The sequence below is a fragment of the Pipistrellus hanaki genome, assembly GCF_964339955.1.
Source record: "Pipistrellus hanaki genome assembly, chromosome: 2".
NCBI lineage: Eukaryota > Metazoa > Chordata > Mammalia > Chiroptera > Vespertilionidae > Pipistrellus > Pipistrellus hanaki.
This window is the reverse complement of record NC_140504.1, coordinates 163,420,797-163,439,700: the sequence shown is the minus strand read 5'-3', so window position 1 is coordinate 163,439,700 and position 18,904 is coordinate 163,420,797. Positions and strand designations below refer to the sequence as shown.

Sequence of the window (18,904 nt, the reverse complement as noted above, 5' to 3'; positions counted from 1 at the left end):
TTCGGCTCTTTCTCATTTTGTATGGAACTTTTTTCAGTGTATCTTTCTCTCTCTTAAATTGTAACTAAGTGATGGTATAGAGAGTGTCTTCCTCATCTTTGTATATGCTAGGATGCCTGGGATATTATATCTCTATATATAAAAGCCAAGTGACCAGAACGCTGGAATGACCGGAATGACTGGAATAACCAGTCACTATGATGCACACTGTGGCCAGCCAACAATTGGAGGGCAGCCCCTGCCCCCAGCCATGGCCCAATCACCCCCCATGGGGAATGGCAATGTCAGACCCTACCTGTGCACGAATTTGTGCACCGGGCCTTTAGTATGCTAAGAAAGTATTTAAATACATTTCTAATGGAAAAACAGGGTTAGACATATATTTTACATGTGGTTGATGAAATAAAGAAAAAAAGTTTTGCTAAGATTTTGAATTTAAAAAATAGCTGCTAGTGGTTTGCTATGAAGGATTTCTTGTGTGAGAAACTTTGGAAAGTGTGGTTGCTGGTGTTACTGCAAATGGGACCTTTCCTGGTATATAGTGCACACCAGCCAGGATAACTCATTGCCTCCACTTTTACCTCTCTGTCACGTTTCTTAGAGGTATTTTGTTCTCACCTAACATTTTTTCAGGTATTTTCTTAAGAATATGTTCTTTTAACATCTTTCCAGAATCCTTCTCCTCTTCACGAGCCGGAATGACTGTTAGAGGTATTTTGTTCTCACCTAACATTTTTTCAGGTATTTTCTTAAGAATATGTTCTTTTAACATCTTTCCAGAATCCTTCTCCTCTTCACGAGACCCATGACTCTTGGAACATTTAAATGATAGCTGAAGTAGTTGTTTCCCTGACTAAAAACAAGAACTGATTCTTTTGTTTTCCTGTACTATTTTCTTTCCTAGCCTTTCTTCAGTGTTCCAGGCCTCATGCATAAACATGTAAAACTAAATTAGACAGGATTTAGTTATGGAAATGAACTTAGTGGGGAAAAAACCTTTTGGGTTCATAATTCTTTAGAATATATAATTCATTTAATTGGTTTTTCCTTAGAAAGAAAATTAGAGAATAAAATATTGATTCTGTTATTTTAAAACAGAGGCTTTAGGAGAAAAATGTGAGTAAAAATATACTTGGATGTAGGTGGTATAAAATAGTGGCATTCATTTCTATACTTAAAATAATATAAAAAATAAAATAATATAGCAACTTGAATTGGTAGTTTTCATCATTTTCTTATTTACCCAAATTCAGTTTCAGTTTTGTAATATTTAGGAATTCTTTTTTTTTCTTTTTTTTTTTTTTAAGAGGGAGAGAAAAAGAGAGAGAAGGAGAGAAAGAGAGAAAGACAATATGATTGTTCCACTTAGGCATTTATTGGTTGATTTATTTTTAAAGTACAAACAAGCTCATTGAAAACTTGCCTTTATTAAAAACTAGAGGCCCAGTGCACGAAATTTGTGCACGGAAAGGGGGTGTCCCTCAGCCCGGACTGCACCCTCTCTAATACGGGGCCCCTTGGGGGATGTCCAACTGCCGGTTTCTGGCCTAAACTGGCAGTCAGACATCCCTCTCGAAATCTGGGACTGCTGGCTCCTAACCGCTCACCTGCCTGCCAGCCTGATCTCCCTAACTGCTCTCCCCCGCCAGCCTGATCCCCCTAACTGCTCTCCCCTACCAGCCTGATCTCCCTAACTGCTCTCCCCTGCCAGCCTGATCACCCTAACTGCCCTTCCCCATGGGCCTGATCCCCCTAACTGCTCTCCCCTGCCTGCCAGATCCCTCTAACTGCTCTCCCCTGTCATCCTGATCAACCCTAACTGCCTCTGCCTTGGCCCCCCCACCATGGCTTTGCCCAGAAGGATGTCCGGTTTAATTAGCATTTACCCTTTGAGCTGCCTGGCCTGTCCCGAAGGTGGTCCCAGATCAGGGTGGGGGGGGTCCCGTTGGGAAGGTGGGACCAACTTGGGAGAGGGGCTGGGGTGGTTTGCAGGCCAGCCACACCCCCATCGGGGTGAGGTGGGGTGGGGGTCTCTGTTAGGAGTGGGGCCAGCCTGGGTGAGGAGCTGAGGGCTGTTTGCAGGCTTGCCACACCCCCATTGGGGTGAGGGTCCCCACTGGGGGGTGTGCAAGCCTGGGTGAGGTGCTGAAGGCCATTTGGGGGCAGTTTGCTGGCTGGCCAAGCCCCAACTTTGTCTGGAAGGATGTCTGGAAGGTCTCCTGGCCTAATTAGCATATTACTCTTTTGTTAGTATAGTCACATGTGTCAAACACAAGGCCCGCGGGCCAAATCCAGCCCGCCAGGCCTTGCAATGTGGCCCGCACCGCGCTGTCATCACTGCACTCCGCTGTCAGTTTATGACATTGTCAGTTTATGACTGTTCAGTAAACCATTCGGCCCGCGATTTAGGCTGGATTTTAGATTTTGGCCCCTTCTCTGATTGAGTTCGACACCCCTAGTATAGATCATCATCATCATCATCATCATCCTCATCATCACTACTAAGTTATCAGAAAAGTGACAGGTCTTTAAGTATTGGGAAGTTTTCAAACTCGTGGACACAGATGCAAATGACACAAAATTCTAAAATTTTGCTTAAGAGCTTGAATTTTATCATTGACATCAAATACTTCCAGTTGTCTCCTTCACAGTGACAGGTTCATTTTGTTTATTTTTGAGAAAATGTCAAATACCAAGTCTGAAAAAACCATAGTTTTTCAAGGGTAAAGGTTATTTAACTCACCCAGGGTCACATAGGTAGTAAGTGACTAGGTATTTCTGATTCTGTTATATTGTGTTACCCAAGTATAAATTATTTGGGACTTGCCAAAGCATGTTCTTATAATAGTGTATTGTGGTGTTTTTCCTAGAGAGCATGAATGGTTTAAACAAGATTTGCCCAGTTACTTATTTCCTGAAGACCCCTCCTATGATGCTAACGTCATTGATGATGAGGCTGTGAAAGAAGTGTGTGAAAAATTTGAGTGTACAGAATCAGAAGTAATGAACAGTCTATATAGTGGTGACCCTCAAGACCAGCTTGCAGTGGCCTATCATCTTATTATTGACAATCGGAGAATAATGAACCAAGCCAGTGAGTTCTACCTCGCCTCTAGTCCCCCAACGGGTTCCTTTATGGATGATAGTGCCATGCATATTCCTCCAGGCCTGAAACCTCATCCAGAAAGGATGCCACCTCTAATAGCAGACAGCCCTAAAGCAAGATGTCCATTGGATGCCCTGAATACAACTAAGCCCAAATCTTTGGCTGTAAAGAAAGCCAAGTGGCATCTTGGAATCCGAAGTCAAAGCAAACCATATGACATTATGGCTGAAGTTTACCGAGCTATGAAGCAGCTGGATTTTGAATGGAAGGTAGGAAATTGTATAAAAAGATCATTTGTAGAAGCCATTTTTTTGGTATAGTAAACTGCTGTCAACTGCTGAGTTAAAGCATTGCTTTTTATTTAGATAGAAATTTAGTGATCTTGATGCTTCTGGCTATAACTGCTATCCTTTGCAATTATATACCATGTACATTCAAAACAAGACAAATCTCTGTAAGGAAGAAATATGTTGATGTATTTTTGAATTTCAATATAGTATTTTTGGCAAAGAAACAAAAAGTAATCAACTTGAAATCACTTGAGAAAATAGACCACCTGTTTCATCATTCATTATAGCAATAAAAATTCATATGTCTTCAAAGATACTATGTTTTATATTTCTCTCTCCCCTTTTAGGCAGGGTTTCTCTTTTTGTCGTATCAGTAGCAGCTAGTGGTCAATGCATAGGGTATATTTATTCAGTCAACAAACACTTTTCTCTAAGTTGAGAAAACCTCTTACTTGATTGGTGCTTTCAATCCTTAATTATGAAATATATTTTTACTCTCAGCCCACATTTTCTCTTTAAAAATATAAGTGCTCAAATTCATTTCAATTCTATTTATTTGTTGGGAAGAAAAGCATTTTTTTTTTTTTTTTTTTTTTTTTAAATTCCAGGTATGCCTTTAACTCTTGTTCCTTTTTTGAGGACTGTGAATGTATTTTTAAAGGTGGAAGAAAAACATTCAAACATACCATGTAAATATTCACTTAACATATTTTAATATATCAGTCATTTTGATTTCATTATTTGTATGTGAAAGATATAGATAAAATATTTCCTTAAACCCATTTAAAATTCAGACCTCTCTTTTCTGAAGCAGTTATAATTTAGTCAGTTTTTAAAAAAAGAGATGTTAATATCTTTAAATTCTTTACCAAAAAAATTTTGTAACTTATTTGATAGATGTTTTTGCAAAGCCAGAATCTTCTTTATCTGAGTTGCAGTTTTCTTATCTTCAGAGACAGATAATATCTTTCTTTTTCACAGGATTTTTTGTGATATTTAAATTTTATGACAATATCTGTTACAATGCCTAATACAAACCTTAACACATTAGTTTCCCTTTATTTCTTCTATTCCATATTTATAGGTAAAAGTATTTAAGTTGAGGCTGGGCAGCCAAAATTATTTGAGTGAGGCATATAGAATGAAAGCTAGACTATAATCTCTGAGTTTCCTTGACTTTTAATTGCTGTAAACAGTATTGTTAGTGAGGATTAATAATACTAAATTACCATCCTATCTAATAAAGAGGTGATATGCAAATTGACCATCACTCCAACACACAAGATGGCTGCCCCCATGTGGTCAAAGATGGCCGGCAGGGGAGAGCAATTGGGAGGGACCAGGCCTGCAAGGAAGAGTAGTTGGGGGCGATCAGGCCTGCAGGGGAGGGCAGTTGAGGGTGACCAGGCTTGCAGGGGAGGGCAGTTGGGGGCGACCTAGGCCTGCAGGGTAGGTAGGGCACTTAGGGGGGAGGATCAGACATGCAGGGAAGGGCAGGTGGGGGCAACCAGGCTGGTTGGGGAGGGCAGTTAGGGGAAATTGGGCCAGCAGGGGAACAGGCATCAATCAGGCTGGCAGGGAAGTGGTTAGGGGGTGATTAGGCTGGCAGGCTGAAGCAGCTTAGGGACAGTGAGGCAGGCAGGCAGGCGAGGGGTTGGGAGCCAGCAGTCCTGGATTGTGAGAGGGATGTCTGACTGCCTGGTGTGATTGGGCCTAAATGGGCAATCAGACATCCCTTGAGCGGTCCCAGGTTGGAGAAGATGCAGGCTGGGCTGAGGGACACCCTCTCTCCCGTGCACAAGTTTTGTGCACTGGGCCCCTAATCTTATATAATAAAGTTATAATATGCAAATGGTCATTCTGTGAAACCTAATGACTGACCATGTAACAATCAGATCATGGATCAGCAGGAGGGTGGAGCAGCAAGCTATAAGCAGGCAGTGGAGAGCAACAGGAGGGGGCAGGGGAGCAGGCTATGGGGGGGGGCGGGAAGGGGGGAGAGAGTTATCGAAGGGTGGCAGCGAGATACTGGCTACAAGCTACTGGCACATGGATTCCTGCTAGGGCTACTAGTGTAATGTACAAAAGGATCATCTGGTAATTTCTTCTCTATCTCACTTCTACACTTGATCTTAGCCAAAAGGCCGAGAAGCGATTCTCTCTCACTTCTATCAGTGATTCATTTTTATATTCTTTGCAATAAGAATAGGGAGATATTTTATAGTTTGTTAATTTTAACATTTTTCCTTCACAAAGATTTCTTGTTTTAGGTAGTGAACGCATACCACCTTCGTGTAAGGAGAAAAAACCCGGTGACTGGCAATTATGTGAAAATGAGCTTACAGCTTTACCTGGTTGACAATAGAAGTTATCTTTTGGACTTCAAAAGCATTGATGGTAAGGAAGCTATGCAGGCATGAGCTCTGAGAAGATAAAACTTGGCACTAGTTGACAAGATGTTAAAATCATCTCAAAGGCAGGTCTTTTATACTGGTTTTTAAGTAATCTAGATTTAGCTAAAAATGTCAGTGATATGAAGAGGATCAAAGACACATGGAATATCTCTAACCCAGCAACTCTCCAATAGAAGTACTTCCTTGCCATAAAAAAGTCATTCAACGTATTGGTTGTGGAGCAAAAATCAGGAAAGCAATTTTTACCTAAAGTTAGCTGATGTTGTCAGGTTCTTTATCTCATTTCCTTATTCATAATTCATTACTGTTAGCATTACAATATCTAAACTTGCCTTCATTAGCTTCTCTCATCCTGATTGGCCAAGGTGACCAAATAGGCCTCTACTGGGATTTAGGTTAGATTTCAGTGCCCCTGGCGATCCAGGAGCCAAAGGAGCCAGGGAAGGAGGCTCTTTCCAGATATTCAGTGTGCATCAAGAGTCAACCTGGGTGGACCAAATGTGCTTATTTCATTCATAGGCCAAAGTAGGATAACAACAGAGAAAAACAACAGTCAAGAGCCAAATGGAACAGGAGAGTTTAGATATAGAAAGTTGATTTAATCAGAGCTTTCACATTTTGTTTTTGAAATACCATCAACTATAGCAGTGTTTATATGTCCCTAGACCACCTTTATAAAAATTACCCAGAACTCTTATTAAAATGCAGATTCTTGGGAACTGTCCCCAGACCTACTAATCCAGAATCTCTGGAGATGGGAAACTAGGAATCTGTTTTTTTTTTGTTGTTGTTGTTAATCCTTACCCAAGGATATTTTCCCTTATTTTATTTTTTTTAGAGAGAGTGAAAGGGAGGGGGAAAGACAGAGAACCATCCATGTGAGAGAGACACATCAATTGGTTGCCTCCTGCACACACCCTGACTGGGTCAGGGATTGAGCCTGCATTAGATTGACTGGAATCTAAACCAGGACCTTTCAGTCTGAGAGCCAATGAATGCTCTATCCACTGAGCCAAACTGACTAGGATGGGAATCTGAATTTTTAAAAAGATTTTTAAAAATCTTTATTGTTGAAAATATTACATATGTCTCCTTTTTTATCCCATTGACCTCTTATAGCCCACCCTCCACCCTGTACTCCAGGCCTTCAACACCCTATTGCCTATGTCCAAGGGTTATGCATATATGCATCAATTTCTTTGGTTGATCTCTTACCAATCCCCCACCACCCACCCAGCCTCTTCCTTCTGAGATTTGACAGTGTGTTTCATGCTTCTATGTCTCTAGATCTATTTTGTTCAACAGTTTATTTTGTTTATTAGATTCCACATATGAGTGAGATTATGTGATACTGTCTTTCTCTGACTGGCTTAGTTTGCTTAGCATAATACTCTCAAGGTCCCTCCATGTGTCTCAATGGGTTAGAGATCCTTCTTTTTACTGCTGCATAGTATTCCATAGTTTAAATGTACCACAGCTTTTTTATCCACTTATCTATTGATGGGCACTTGGACTATTTCCAGATCTTAGTTATTCTAAATCGTGCTGCTATGAACATAGGAGTGCATACATTTTTTTCTGATTGGTGTTTTCAGTTTCTTAGGATATATTCCTAGAAGTGTGATCATTGGGTCAAATGGCAATTCCATATTTAATTTTTTGAGGGAATGCCATACTCTTTTCCATAATGACTGTACCAGTCTGGATTCCCACCAGCAGTGTACTAGGCTTCCCTCTTCTCCACATCCTTGCCAGCACTTGTCATTTGTTGATGATAGCCATTCTGACAGGTGTGAGATGATACATCATTGTCGTTTTAATAGACAATGGGAATATTTGGTCCACCGAGGTTTGTGTGTGTTTTTTATATGTCTCTTGGCCATCTGTATGTCCCAGTTGGAGAAGGGTCTGTTTAGGTTCTGTGCTCTTTGAGTGTGTGTGTGTGTGTGTGTGTGTGTGTGTGTGTGTGTGTGTGTGAGAGACCATCTTCGAAACTAATGAAATAATGGAAAATAAAACACTGGATATTTTTGGTCTTTCAAATTAGGAAATATTTTAAAAACCAATATTGATGACTGCTTTGAGAAAACAATATAGTATTATTTTTTCATCCCCTTGTTGAAAGTATTACCTATGTCCCCTTTTTCCCCCCATTGACCTCTCCCACCCTGCCTCCACACCCCACCCCAGGCCTTCACCACCCTATTGTCTGTGTCCATGGATTATGCATATATAGATATGAGTTCATTGGTTTATATCTTCCCACCCCCTCCCCCTCCCCTGCCTTCCTTTTGAGGTTTGACAGTCTGTTCAATACTTCTGTCTTAGGGTCTATTTTTGTAAATTGCAATAGCTATTGCAAATTGTGCTACTACCTTTGCCCATTTTTTAATTGGTTTGTTTGTCTTCCTTTTGTTAAGTTTTATGAGTTCCTTTTATATTTTGGATATTAACCCTTTATTAAATGTCTGCCAAATATGTTCTCCCTTTTCATTTTGTTGATGGTTTATTTTGCTGTGCAGAAGCTGTTTATTTTGATGTAGTCCCATTTGTTTATTTTCTCCTTAGTTTCCTTTGACCTAGGAGATGTATCTGCAAACATATTGCTACAAGAGATATCTGAGATTTTGCTGCCTATGCTTTCTTCTAGGATTTTTATGGTTTCATATCTTATATTTAAGTCTTTTATTTATTTTGAGTTTATTCTTGTGTATGGTATAAGTTGATGATCTAGTTTCATTTTTTTGCATGTGACTGTTCAATATTCCCAACACCATTTATTGAAGAGACTTTCTTAACTCCATTGTATGCTCTTGCCTCCTTTATCAAATATTGAGCTCAATGTCTTGGGTTGATTTCCGAGGTCGCTGTTTTGTTCCATTGGTTTATATTTCTGTTCTTGTACCAATACTAGGATGTTTTGAGTACAGTGGATTTGTAGTATAATTTGATATTTAGTATTGGGATCCCTCCAATTTGGTTCTTCTTAAGATTGCTGTGTCTATTCAGGGTCTTTTTTGGTTCCATATAAATTTTTGAAGTACTTGTTTTAGATCTGTGAAATATGCCATTGGTAATTTAATAGGGATTACATTGAATCTATAGATTGCTTTGGATAATATGGACATTTTTTAATGTTTATTCTGCCAATCCATGAACATGGTATATTCTTCCACTTGTTTATATCTTCCTCTATCTCTTTTTATAACATCCTGTAGTTTTCGGAGTATAAGTTTTTTACCTCCTTGGTAAAGTTTATTCCTAAGCATCTTAAATTTTTGTTGGTATGGTAAATGGATTGTTTGTTTAGATTCTCTTTATGAGAATTCGTTATTGGTGTATAAAAATGCCATTGATTTTTGGGTGTTAATTTTGTATCCTGCTACATTGTTGAATTCCTTTATTAAATCTAGTAGTTTTTTGGAGGAGTCTTTAGGGTTTTCTATGTACAATATCATGTCATCCTTTCCAACTTGGATGCCTTTTGTGTTTTCTTCTTGTCTGATAACTGTGGCTAGCACTTCCAGTATTATGTTAAATAAGAGTGATGAAAGTGAGCATCCCTATTTTGTTTCTATTCTTAGGGGAAATGGATTTAGTTTTTGCCCATTAAGTATGATGTTGGCTGTAGGTTTGTCATATATGGCCTTTATTTTGTTGAGGTATGATCCCCTCTTTTCCCACTTTGCTGAGAGTATTTTTTTTTAAAATCAGAAATTGTGTTGCATTTTGTCAAATGCTTTTTCTGCATCTATTGATTATGACTATGTGATTTTTGTCTTTCAGTTTGTTTATGTGATGTTTCGCATTTATTGATTTGCAAATATTGTACCTGCTTTGCATCCCTGGAATAAATTCCACTTAGTCATGGTGTATGATCTTCATTTTAAAAAAGATTTTCCTTGCCCCTAACCCCAAGCAATTTAATTGTGTACGAAAGGTTCAGAACCACTGTGTAATGGTTACTTTTATTTTTATCTTAATGACTTTTTGTTGATACACCACAAGAAAATAACCCTTCAGGATGTGCTTTCTTTACATGCAAGGATATAGGGGTCCCATTTTGACTGTATGGAAGTGTTGTGATCAATTAGTGATGTCTGTTATGCTTGTTGGTAAGGGAAGAGGTCACTTGTTCCTGAAACACTGAAATATGATATTTATTATTTAGTCACCTTTTCCTAGATGTGTTTACTTACTTAATTCTTTGATAGCATCTTCATAAGAAGGGCTGGGGCAAGTATACCTTTCTGATAAATTGCTCTGCTTTGGTCCATTTCAGATGAAGTGCTGGAGCAGAGGTCTGGTTCCTCAACACCTCAGCGTTCCTGTTCTACTGCTGGCTTACATAGACCCAGATCAAGTTTTGATTCTGTGACTGCTGAGAGCCATTCATTGTCGGGCTCCCTCACTGGCTCCTTGACTGGAAGCACACTGTCCTCAGTTACACCTCGCCTGGGCAGCCACACCATGGATTTTTTTGAAATGTGTGCCAGTCTGATCACTACTTTAGCTCGTTGATGATTTTTCCCTAGTTTATATCTTTCTGTTGTTGCACTGTGAAAATCACATGTATTCTTTAAATTATTATTTTACTTATGTGTACACATACTCTAAAATGCTGATTGGCAGACATGAATATTGCCAGGGGACACTCAATGCCATTGAAATTATGAAAACAAAAGTCTGACATTTTATTTATCTGTAGAAATCTGTAATTCTATTTTGTCTATGGTAAATTCATATAGGCAGTATCATTAGTAGGTGAACACTGATGAAGATCGTTAATTAAAATTGTGAATTCACTACGGATGATTAATACACCTTCACTGGTGAACCATCTCAGTCAGAGGGTGGTTTGGCAGCACCTCCTTGCTTTACCCTTTAGTGTAGGTAAATCCAGTTAACTACCTAAAAATTTCAGCAAGCTTGAAGATATGTTTATGCTACCAGTTCTTTTCTTTTTTAAATCCTCATCCAAGTAGTGAGGATATTTTTTCCATTGATCCCATAGAGAGTAGAATGGAGAAGGGGAGAGAGAGAAACATAGATGTGAGAGAGACACATCCATTGGTTGCCTCCTACACATGCTGTAAGGAACAAACCAGGATCCCAAGTATCTGTCCTTGATCTGGAATCAAGTTCCCAACCCTATGTTGCACAGGTTGATTCTCTAACTACTGAGCACACTGGCCAGGGCTGCACCATTCTTTTTGCACATGATTGATAAATAAAACAACCATTTGTAAAATAGTATTTAAATATTGAAATCTTAAAAGGGTGCCCCCAAAATTTCAGAAGTCAAGTACTAGGAATTTTTGCCTAGTATTTGACAGAAAGGCTGTGGTCCTGAAACAGTAACCATGATTTCCTGGTTTCTTAAAAATAACTGTAACCAATTAGATGTTTTATATTAAGACCAGAAATTCAGGCCCAGTGCATGAATTTTGTGCACTGGTAGGGTCCCTAGTAGCTGCCGGTTGCTGGCCAGGGCCTCCCTTCCTTCCCCCAGCCCGCTCTGCCCCCTGGTTGAACTCCCAGATGACCACCTGGTCATGAGGACATTTTGCATACTACACTTTTATAATAGAATGTCCACGAATAATATACTTATTTTAAGAGCCTTCAAGGTTCTACTCAATATCGGAACATCTGGAATTGCAACAACTTTTGTCATAAACATATCATTTAAAACATGCCTTTAAAACCTACCCTTCTGAATTCTTTTTGGTTTTATTTATTTTTGTACTTTACTGAGCATGATAAAACTGACAGTTACATGAAACAAAGGAGAATATCTTCAGTTCCTTAAAAGAGAACTCTGATCTCTTATTATGTGTGGTGGTAAGGTGTGTGTGTGTGTTGCATCCCACATGTTAATTCTTCAGGGGAAGTTTGTCATTGCAACCACCCACTTCTTCACTTTTCCTGGTCACCATTGTCTTTGTTTATTGTATGATCCTTAGTGGCTGATTGGTTTAGACTTTAAAACCTATTTGAAAACACTGTTCTGGGCTTAAGGGCTTTTATGTAACTCCAGAGTTTGATAGGCTGTAACCTTCATTGTTGAACTTTTTAGGGCAGGGAAGCTGTAAACATTAAAAAAAAAAAAAAATCTCTTGTATAAATATATATGTTGTTCACTCACCAAAGCTTTTTAAACGAACCCAAAAAGGCTGTTGTTTGTTTTGTCCAGATTATTTAAAAAAAAAAAAAAGCCACACACACACCTATATATGGTAGGATAGATAATAGCTTATTAATTATATTTTGTTTTAGTAAAAGTAATTAATTTTAAAATTATGTATAATTTACCTAATTTGTATTTATTCATTTGTTTTCTACAGCATGTTGTGATTCACCTGACTTAACCTAGAAAAGATTAAGCTCTTGAAAACAAAAAGTGATTAAACCTTGACAGGTTTCTCTGCCAAAAATAATGCTTCCTACCAGAAGCAAATGAGAATGCTAGACCAAATTTCTTCCATGTCTATGGAAGACAAGTATGTCTACCTTTAAAGAGTTTTGAGTCAGGAGTGTGCAGTGCTACATCATATTGTTTTGTAGAACTTTTAAAAAATCTTGTTAAGTAACTTTTTAAGTCTGACTTAATATCAAATAAAAGGAACCCTTGCTGGAAAGAGGGTGGGGTTGCAGTCAAGAAGTTTTAAGTTTAAGCCCTTGTAAGGTTGCCACCTAGTGGCACAAAAGGGTGCTTTCTGTGATTATTTTTATAGGGATAAGCAGTATTCCTATTGTTAGTCTGATGTGCATTGTAGATACAACATAATTTTGGCCTTTCCAAGTGTGTAAATACCTCTTTTTGGAAAAGCAAGGCCACCCCATAACCTGTGCCAGACTAATTAATGGGATGACCTCAGAAATAAGGAACTAATCTGATTCCTTATCCTCACTGACAAAATCCCTAATAATTTTGAAGGTGGAAAAACAGTAGGAAGGAACCCAGTGGTATTTTAGCTTTGTTAGTCTTAATAAATCATATATTAGAAACCTATTCATATTAAAAACTACTTTATATGGATTATATTTTTTATTTACTATTTTCTCATTCTTGCCAGTATTCATGAATATCAATAATTTGGTAGTTACCTGTTGAATTTAGGAGAACTAAGGGTCACAGTTTTGGTTTAGTATGCTTAAGTTTTTAAAGCACAGCTCTTCTGTGAATCTAGAATTGTTTTGTGGAGAGAAGATTCCAGGAGGCTTAGTCCAGGATAACCGGAGCTAGGACATTGTCAAAGGAGGCTTTCTGTTGCTAATGAACAGAAAAGTACTAAATCCCCACAATCAGTACTAATTCCTGACATTTCAGTCTTATATACTGGTTAATTGTGGATGTGCTTTGTGGTAGGCAGATCTGCGGTAGGAACAACTGTTTCCAGTTAAAATTCTAGAAGAGAGTTTCTATAGTTAGGTTATAAAGGCTTAGATATGTCATGGAAATTGACTCTATTGGATTCTAGAGTAACATTTCCCAAATTGTATCCTGCGAGATACTCTGCAGAAATATTCCACTCGAACAAGTTTGGAAAATGTGATGTGCTACTCTCCCGCTTGAAGATGACAGTCGATGTGAGCTTTAAAGGCTTTGATGCCCTGTGGGAAAAAGGCAACCCTTAAACTTGTTTACCCTCTTCGCCAGGATTAATTTAACCATGTTTTTTCAACTTACTAACTCTGTGGTCGTCAAACTGTGGCTTGTGAGCCACATGCGGCTCTTTGGCCCCTTGAGTGTGTCTCTTCCACAAATACCACTGCCTGGCTGAATCTATTTTTGAAGAAGTTAGAAGAAGTTTAAGTTTAAAAAATTTGGCTCTCACTGAAACCGGTTTGGCTCAATGGATAGAGTGCCCGCCTGCAGACTGAAAGGTCCCAGGTTCGATTCTGGTCAAGGGCATGTAGTACCTTGGTTGTGGGCACATCCCCAGTAGGGTGTGTGCAAGGGGCTGCTGATCAATGATTCTCTCACATCGATGTTTCTAGCTCTCTCTCTCTCTCTTCCTCTCTGTAAAAAATAAATTAAAAAAAATTTGGCTCTCAAATTTCAATCATTGTACTGTTGATATTTGGCTCTGTTGACTAATGAGTTTGCTGACCACTTTACTAACCCATGGGTAAAAACAAACTTGGAAAATACTATTTTAGGAAAATTATTGTCCCCAATTGTCATAATTTGGGTGGTTAAGAATAAAATTAAGATCCATTTTTTTCTTATGCATTGTTGGAGAGAATCTTGTTCACAATCAGAATAATTTTATTTTAACCTGTGGACATAGTCACCTTGAGCTGCATTGAATAGCACCTTGATTTTCTTAAACAAGTTGTTGTATTGTTTGGGAGAAAAGTATTTTTTCTGTGTCCTGAATGGGTAACTGAAAAATCTTGAACCAGGTTACTTGTAAAAAAGTACTAAGACTAGGGACTAATGCTATGGCTCTATGGATAATGAGCCAATATCATTGATTCTTACTTTCAAAATAAGTGAACATTTTCTAAATATTTAGATGTAATTCCTATTATCCCTTAATGTAGGAATAAACATCTCGAATTTATAGGGAGGGAGGATGGGAGGCAAACTGTTGGATTTTTCAATTGACAAGTTTAAAAAATGTTTTAAAAATTATTTTTAGAGAAAGAAACATTGATTTATTCCACTTATGGCTGATTCTTGTATGTGCCCTCACCTGGGATTGAACCCACAACTTTGGTGTATCAGGATGATGCCTAACCCAGTGGTTGGCAAACTCATTAGTCAACAGAGCCAAATATCAACAGTACAATTATTGAAATTTCTTTTGAGAGCCAAATTTTTAAAACTTAAACTATATAGGTAGGTACATTGTTATTAACTTAATTAGGGTACTCCTAAGCTGGCTTTTGCCAGCTCTCAAGCCGGTTTGCCTACCACTGCCCTACCAACTGATTTACCAGCCAGGGCTCAGTCAACAAGTTTTTAAGAGAGTTTTGTAAACTAGCATTTCCATTCCTTGATACTAGCTGTTATAAAGAGAATCCAGGGGCCTAAGTTAAATAAAAAATGATCATATTTTTATGTCAGGGAATTGTCTATGTTGCTGCTTTCTCTTATTCCCTAGCCAGTTGGTACTCAGGGAATAGAAACTGATTTTTAGTATTTGATGAGACATAAGTGAGGAAATAATCATAGACAACTGTTACAGGTTTTTTTGACTGTGGAGTTATCTGTAGCCTTTATTATTGTTCAGCATACTGAGTTAATATAAGAATACACCTTCTGTTTGTAAAATATAAAAGTTTGGAATGTGTCTACCACAGACACTGTCTCTTGTTTGTTCACTGGTTAATAATTGAAATCCTATTAATGGTTGTGAAATCTCAATATCTAAATGCTAGACATGTTCACAGTTTTGGCTGTTTTTGTTTTTTCAAAGACCCCTAACTTTTCAATCTGGTATTTCTTTACTTGTGGCTTTACTCTTATCCTGTTACTTTATGGATTTTTTAAATAAGGAATGTAATTTATTTTAATAATAGTTCTTAGAGATTCTACTTTGTTAGAAATTCTAGATGAGGGATATGTGCAATCTGTTGGTAAGACACATCCTATGTTGGGATTCATTTTTGTAACCTAAAGATAACAAAAGGTAACCTGAGCTTTAAAGTTCTGTCTTCTCATATGATTTGCATTAGTGTCCACGTTTTATATATTTGGAGTTTTTATACTAGTGAGAATATTCTGTATATGTTTGGTGAGGCATTTTGATTTAATGTATTGGATTTTTATTTTTTTTTCTAAATGCAGCTACCCTCTGGAATACAAATGGCAGAAAACCAAACATGTTAAAACATCATGTGCACTTGACAGAAGCAAACCATGCCTGATTTGAGGCGATGGGAGTGTTTTATAGTGATTTTTAGATCCATATCTATTAACTTAGTTAGCATGCCAGTAACCTTGCCAGGTGCCCACTTTCCAGGTGAGGAAGCAGGATCAGAAAGCTCTTCATAAAGATCCCTGCCATACAAGTATCAGCAATGATCACTGCCCTTTATATGCCTCCTTCCTGGCAGGGTTTGGGGGTGGAGGGGGGGAGGCGGGAGGATGGAGAGAACAGTCACTGAAACATCAGAGTAGTTGATAATAAAAATAAACACAGGTGTATTGCTTTCAAGTTTTACAGTGACATACATAGTCTTAACTGTTTCTTAGTTTAATTATTTGAACCAGTTGATTGCACTAACTAGATGTAATTATATAAAGTATTTAGATGAGCATATTGATTTTTACAAGTAAGTCTGAGTTATTGAGGGTACTTAAAAATACTGAAGGAACTTTTAAGGATATACTACTTTAATTTGCAAGGTTTTTATCGTACAGTCTTTTTAAAAAGTAAAAAAGCTCCAGCCCCTATCCTAAGTATTATCTGATTTAGGCGTACCTAAATTTTATTTACAGATAGATAATTTTTCATTTTGTATGCATATTAGATGAGAAAACACTTTTCATAGAGTATATTTCTATTCATGAATACCTATTACCAGCTTGATATTCTCCCAAACCTTATGGAACAACTTTGAGATGTAATTTTTGTTTGATGAGCTTTAAAAATTATATAAATTTATTTAAACTGGTTGCTGGTATCCTTACTAGTTTTTTGCATGTGTAAATATGATACATTTGATGGCACTGAACAGTAATTGAAAGGAGAGAGCAGGACCCACAGTGCAGACTGGATTGAGTTTTAGTTAAACCTTTTCAACCACAACCTGATAAGAATCAGGCTGGTCTAGAAGTTCTCAGACTGTGGGCCTGTATTAATTTTGTGAGCCAGTGTTAATGTTTACTGCCAGCCTCACATAGCAATGCCAGTTTGCTGCCGCAACACTATATGTGACTTTTGGTAACTATATCTAAAGCAGTTTAGATTTTATGGATGTAACTTGTGATTATTGGGACAAGCAGGGTAGGTAAATTTCAGTTACATTTAAAGTGCAATTAAAAAAATTCTAGAGCAGAGCTCTTTACCAGAAAAAGTACAGTATTTATAGAATATCCTAGCATGAAAACTTTCGTGAGCATTTGTAGAATTTTGACAAAGTTCATACAGTTTTTTTATTTGTTTATTCAAAGTTTGCTACTTTGTTTTGATTTAACATTTCAAAGAGAAATAGGAATGGCCAACAAGAATTGCATAATTAATTTTTGCTGCTAATTTACACATGTATTTTTCATAGTTAATCCCTTTTTAAGTAAGTTTCATTATAAAGACCATATTTTCTAGACAAAATAACATTTTCTAAAATGAAAAATAGGTCTACTGATCTAAAAAACAAAAACACCTTAATTGTGCCTTATGTTATAGGAAAAGTAAAAATTAGTCAAAAACTTGTTTAAACTGTATTTTCCTTTGTTCTAATTCCTCTCCCTGTTCCTTATATCTGCCTCCATGAATGGTCATGTTGCTGTGTGCCCTGTTTTCAGGTTACTTTGGCCAGACCTCACCCTGTCATCATCACAAGTTGGTCATTAGATTATTCTTCTATTCCTTTTGTGTTGCTTCACTTTTTAAGTCACCTTGATAAAAGTTTGGCTTTCTTCTCTTGAGTGCAATGAATAGCAATCTTTATATTTCATCCCTTTAAAAAGTTTGTAAAGGAAATACTGAAGAACAAAGAACATAATCTAATTTGGAATCTTTAGTCTGTTTGGCTGCTGTGTCAGCAGCAAGTCACATAACCTCATTTTATTTTCTCATCTATCAAATGTGGTTATAACCTACCTCACAGGTGTGTGTGAGAAACTGTTTCAAGGTCCTTGTTTAAATACAGGGTTTATCGTGCTCATATTTAATGTAAACCCTCCCCCTTTTTTATAGATATCTTTGATACTGATAGAATGAGTATCTTGATTTTAGGTAAGTCTTATGTGGTAAGAATATACAGTTGCACAAATTATGATATTTTTATTTTAAATGACTTTTAAAATTTATTGAAAATAGTGAATATTCAATTATAAAATTTGTCATTTGTTGCAACAAATATTCAGAACTTCTTAAAATGTTGGCTAAAGCTGCCTTAATGTATGGAAATAGAACTTTCTCAATACTGTTCACAAATCTATGTTTGTATAATGTTTTAAGTATTTAATGTAAAATTGTAATAGAACTGTAAATTCTAAGCATAGTAAATTTAATATTGTTTTAGGAAGAATGCTTGAATTCTTTATCATGAATACTTAAATATTATATAGTGAGTTTCAAGTGCAAAAAATAAAACTTAAGGTATATCCATTAGGTTATATCCTTTACAATCATAAGAAAATGTAAGATTGGATATTAAGTTTTTCCCCAAGAACACACCTCACTCATTCTTTCTTACCCCATCTTTGAAAAAGAAAGAAAACACACACACACACACACACACACACACACAAAAAAAAAAAAAAAACAATACACACACACACACACACACACACACACACACAACACAAAACACAAAACACTCCATAGGCTAATACATTAAATGTTTGAAGCACTTGATTACATATCTATTAAAAAAAATTTTAGCTGTTCAAATTACTTTTTGTAATTTGTTTCAGGAAGAAAAAAAAAAGAGACCAGATTCCCAGTGCTTTTGTATTTTAATAACCATAGATTCAAATTTCATTTTTGTTATGAAATTTTGTGAGTATTCAGTGACCAGTGGGAAGGATGTGTCTTCCAGTAGCCATGTGGTAAAGATGTCTTCTTGAATTACACAGCATTTCATAGTTACAGGCTTACCCTAGTTAATATGTGCACTGTACAAACTAATAAGAGAAAAGCAGCATATCTGATTGCTTTAAAAGTTTTTTTTTCACAAAATCAAATTAAACTCTGGTTAAATTTGAAAGCTCTTTTTGTTTCTGTTATTAAAAGATATTTTGCATGTTAGGTAATGGTTACAGAGAAAGCTATTGTAGAAAAAGATTGTGACGCCTTGGAGACTTAATACCATCTTTGTCTTTGTTATATGTGGTAGTTCCTAATCTTAGCCATTGTATTAATTTTCTGTTGCTGCCAAAACAGATTACTTCAAACTTAGTGGCTTAATGT

At 37.0% G+C, this 18,904-nt stretch overlaps 1 protein-coding gene across 2 annotated transcripts in view; it reads left to right on the top strand.

Annotated features, from left to right (window-relative positions):
- The window catches only part of PRKAA2 (protein kinase AMP-activated catalytic subunit alpha 2), a 52,942-nt gene extending 34,712 nt beyond the window's left edge, over positions 1-18,230 (top strand). The window contains exons 7-10 of one of the 2 annotated variants that reach the window (XR_014793986.1): positions 2,871-3,375; positions 5,667-5,793; positions 10,093-13,700; positions 13,734-18,230. Coding sequence is in view for 1 of the 2 variants with exons in the window: in XM_084872570.1 (XP_084728696.1) it covers positions 2,871-3,375; positions 5,667-5,793; positions 10,093-10,331 (871 nt within the window). In the remaining variant the exon portion in view is untranslated. Of the gene's footprint in view, positions 1-2,870; positions 3,376-5,666; positions 5,794-10,092 lie in introns of both variants that reach the window. The other variant, XM_084872570.1, reaches the window with a different exon arrangement.
- Positions 18,231-18,904: the final 674 nt, after the last annotated feature.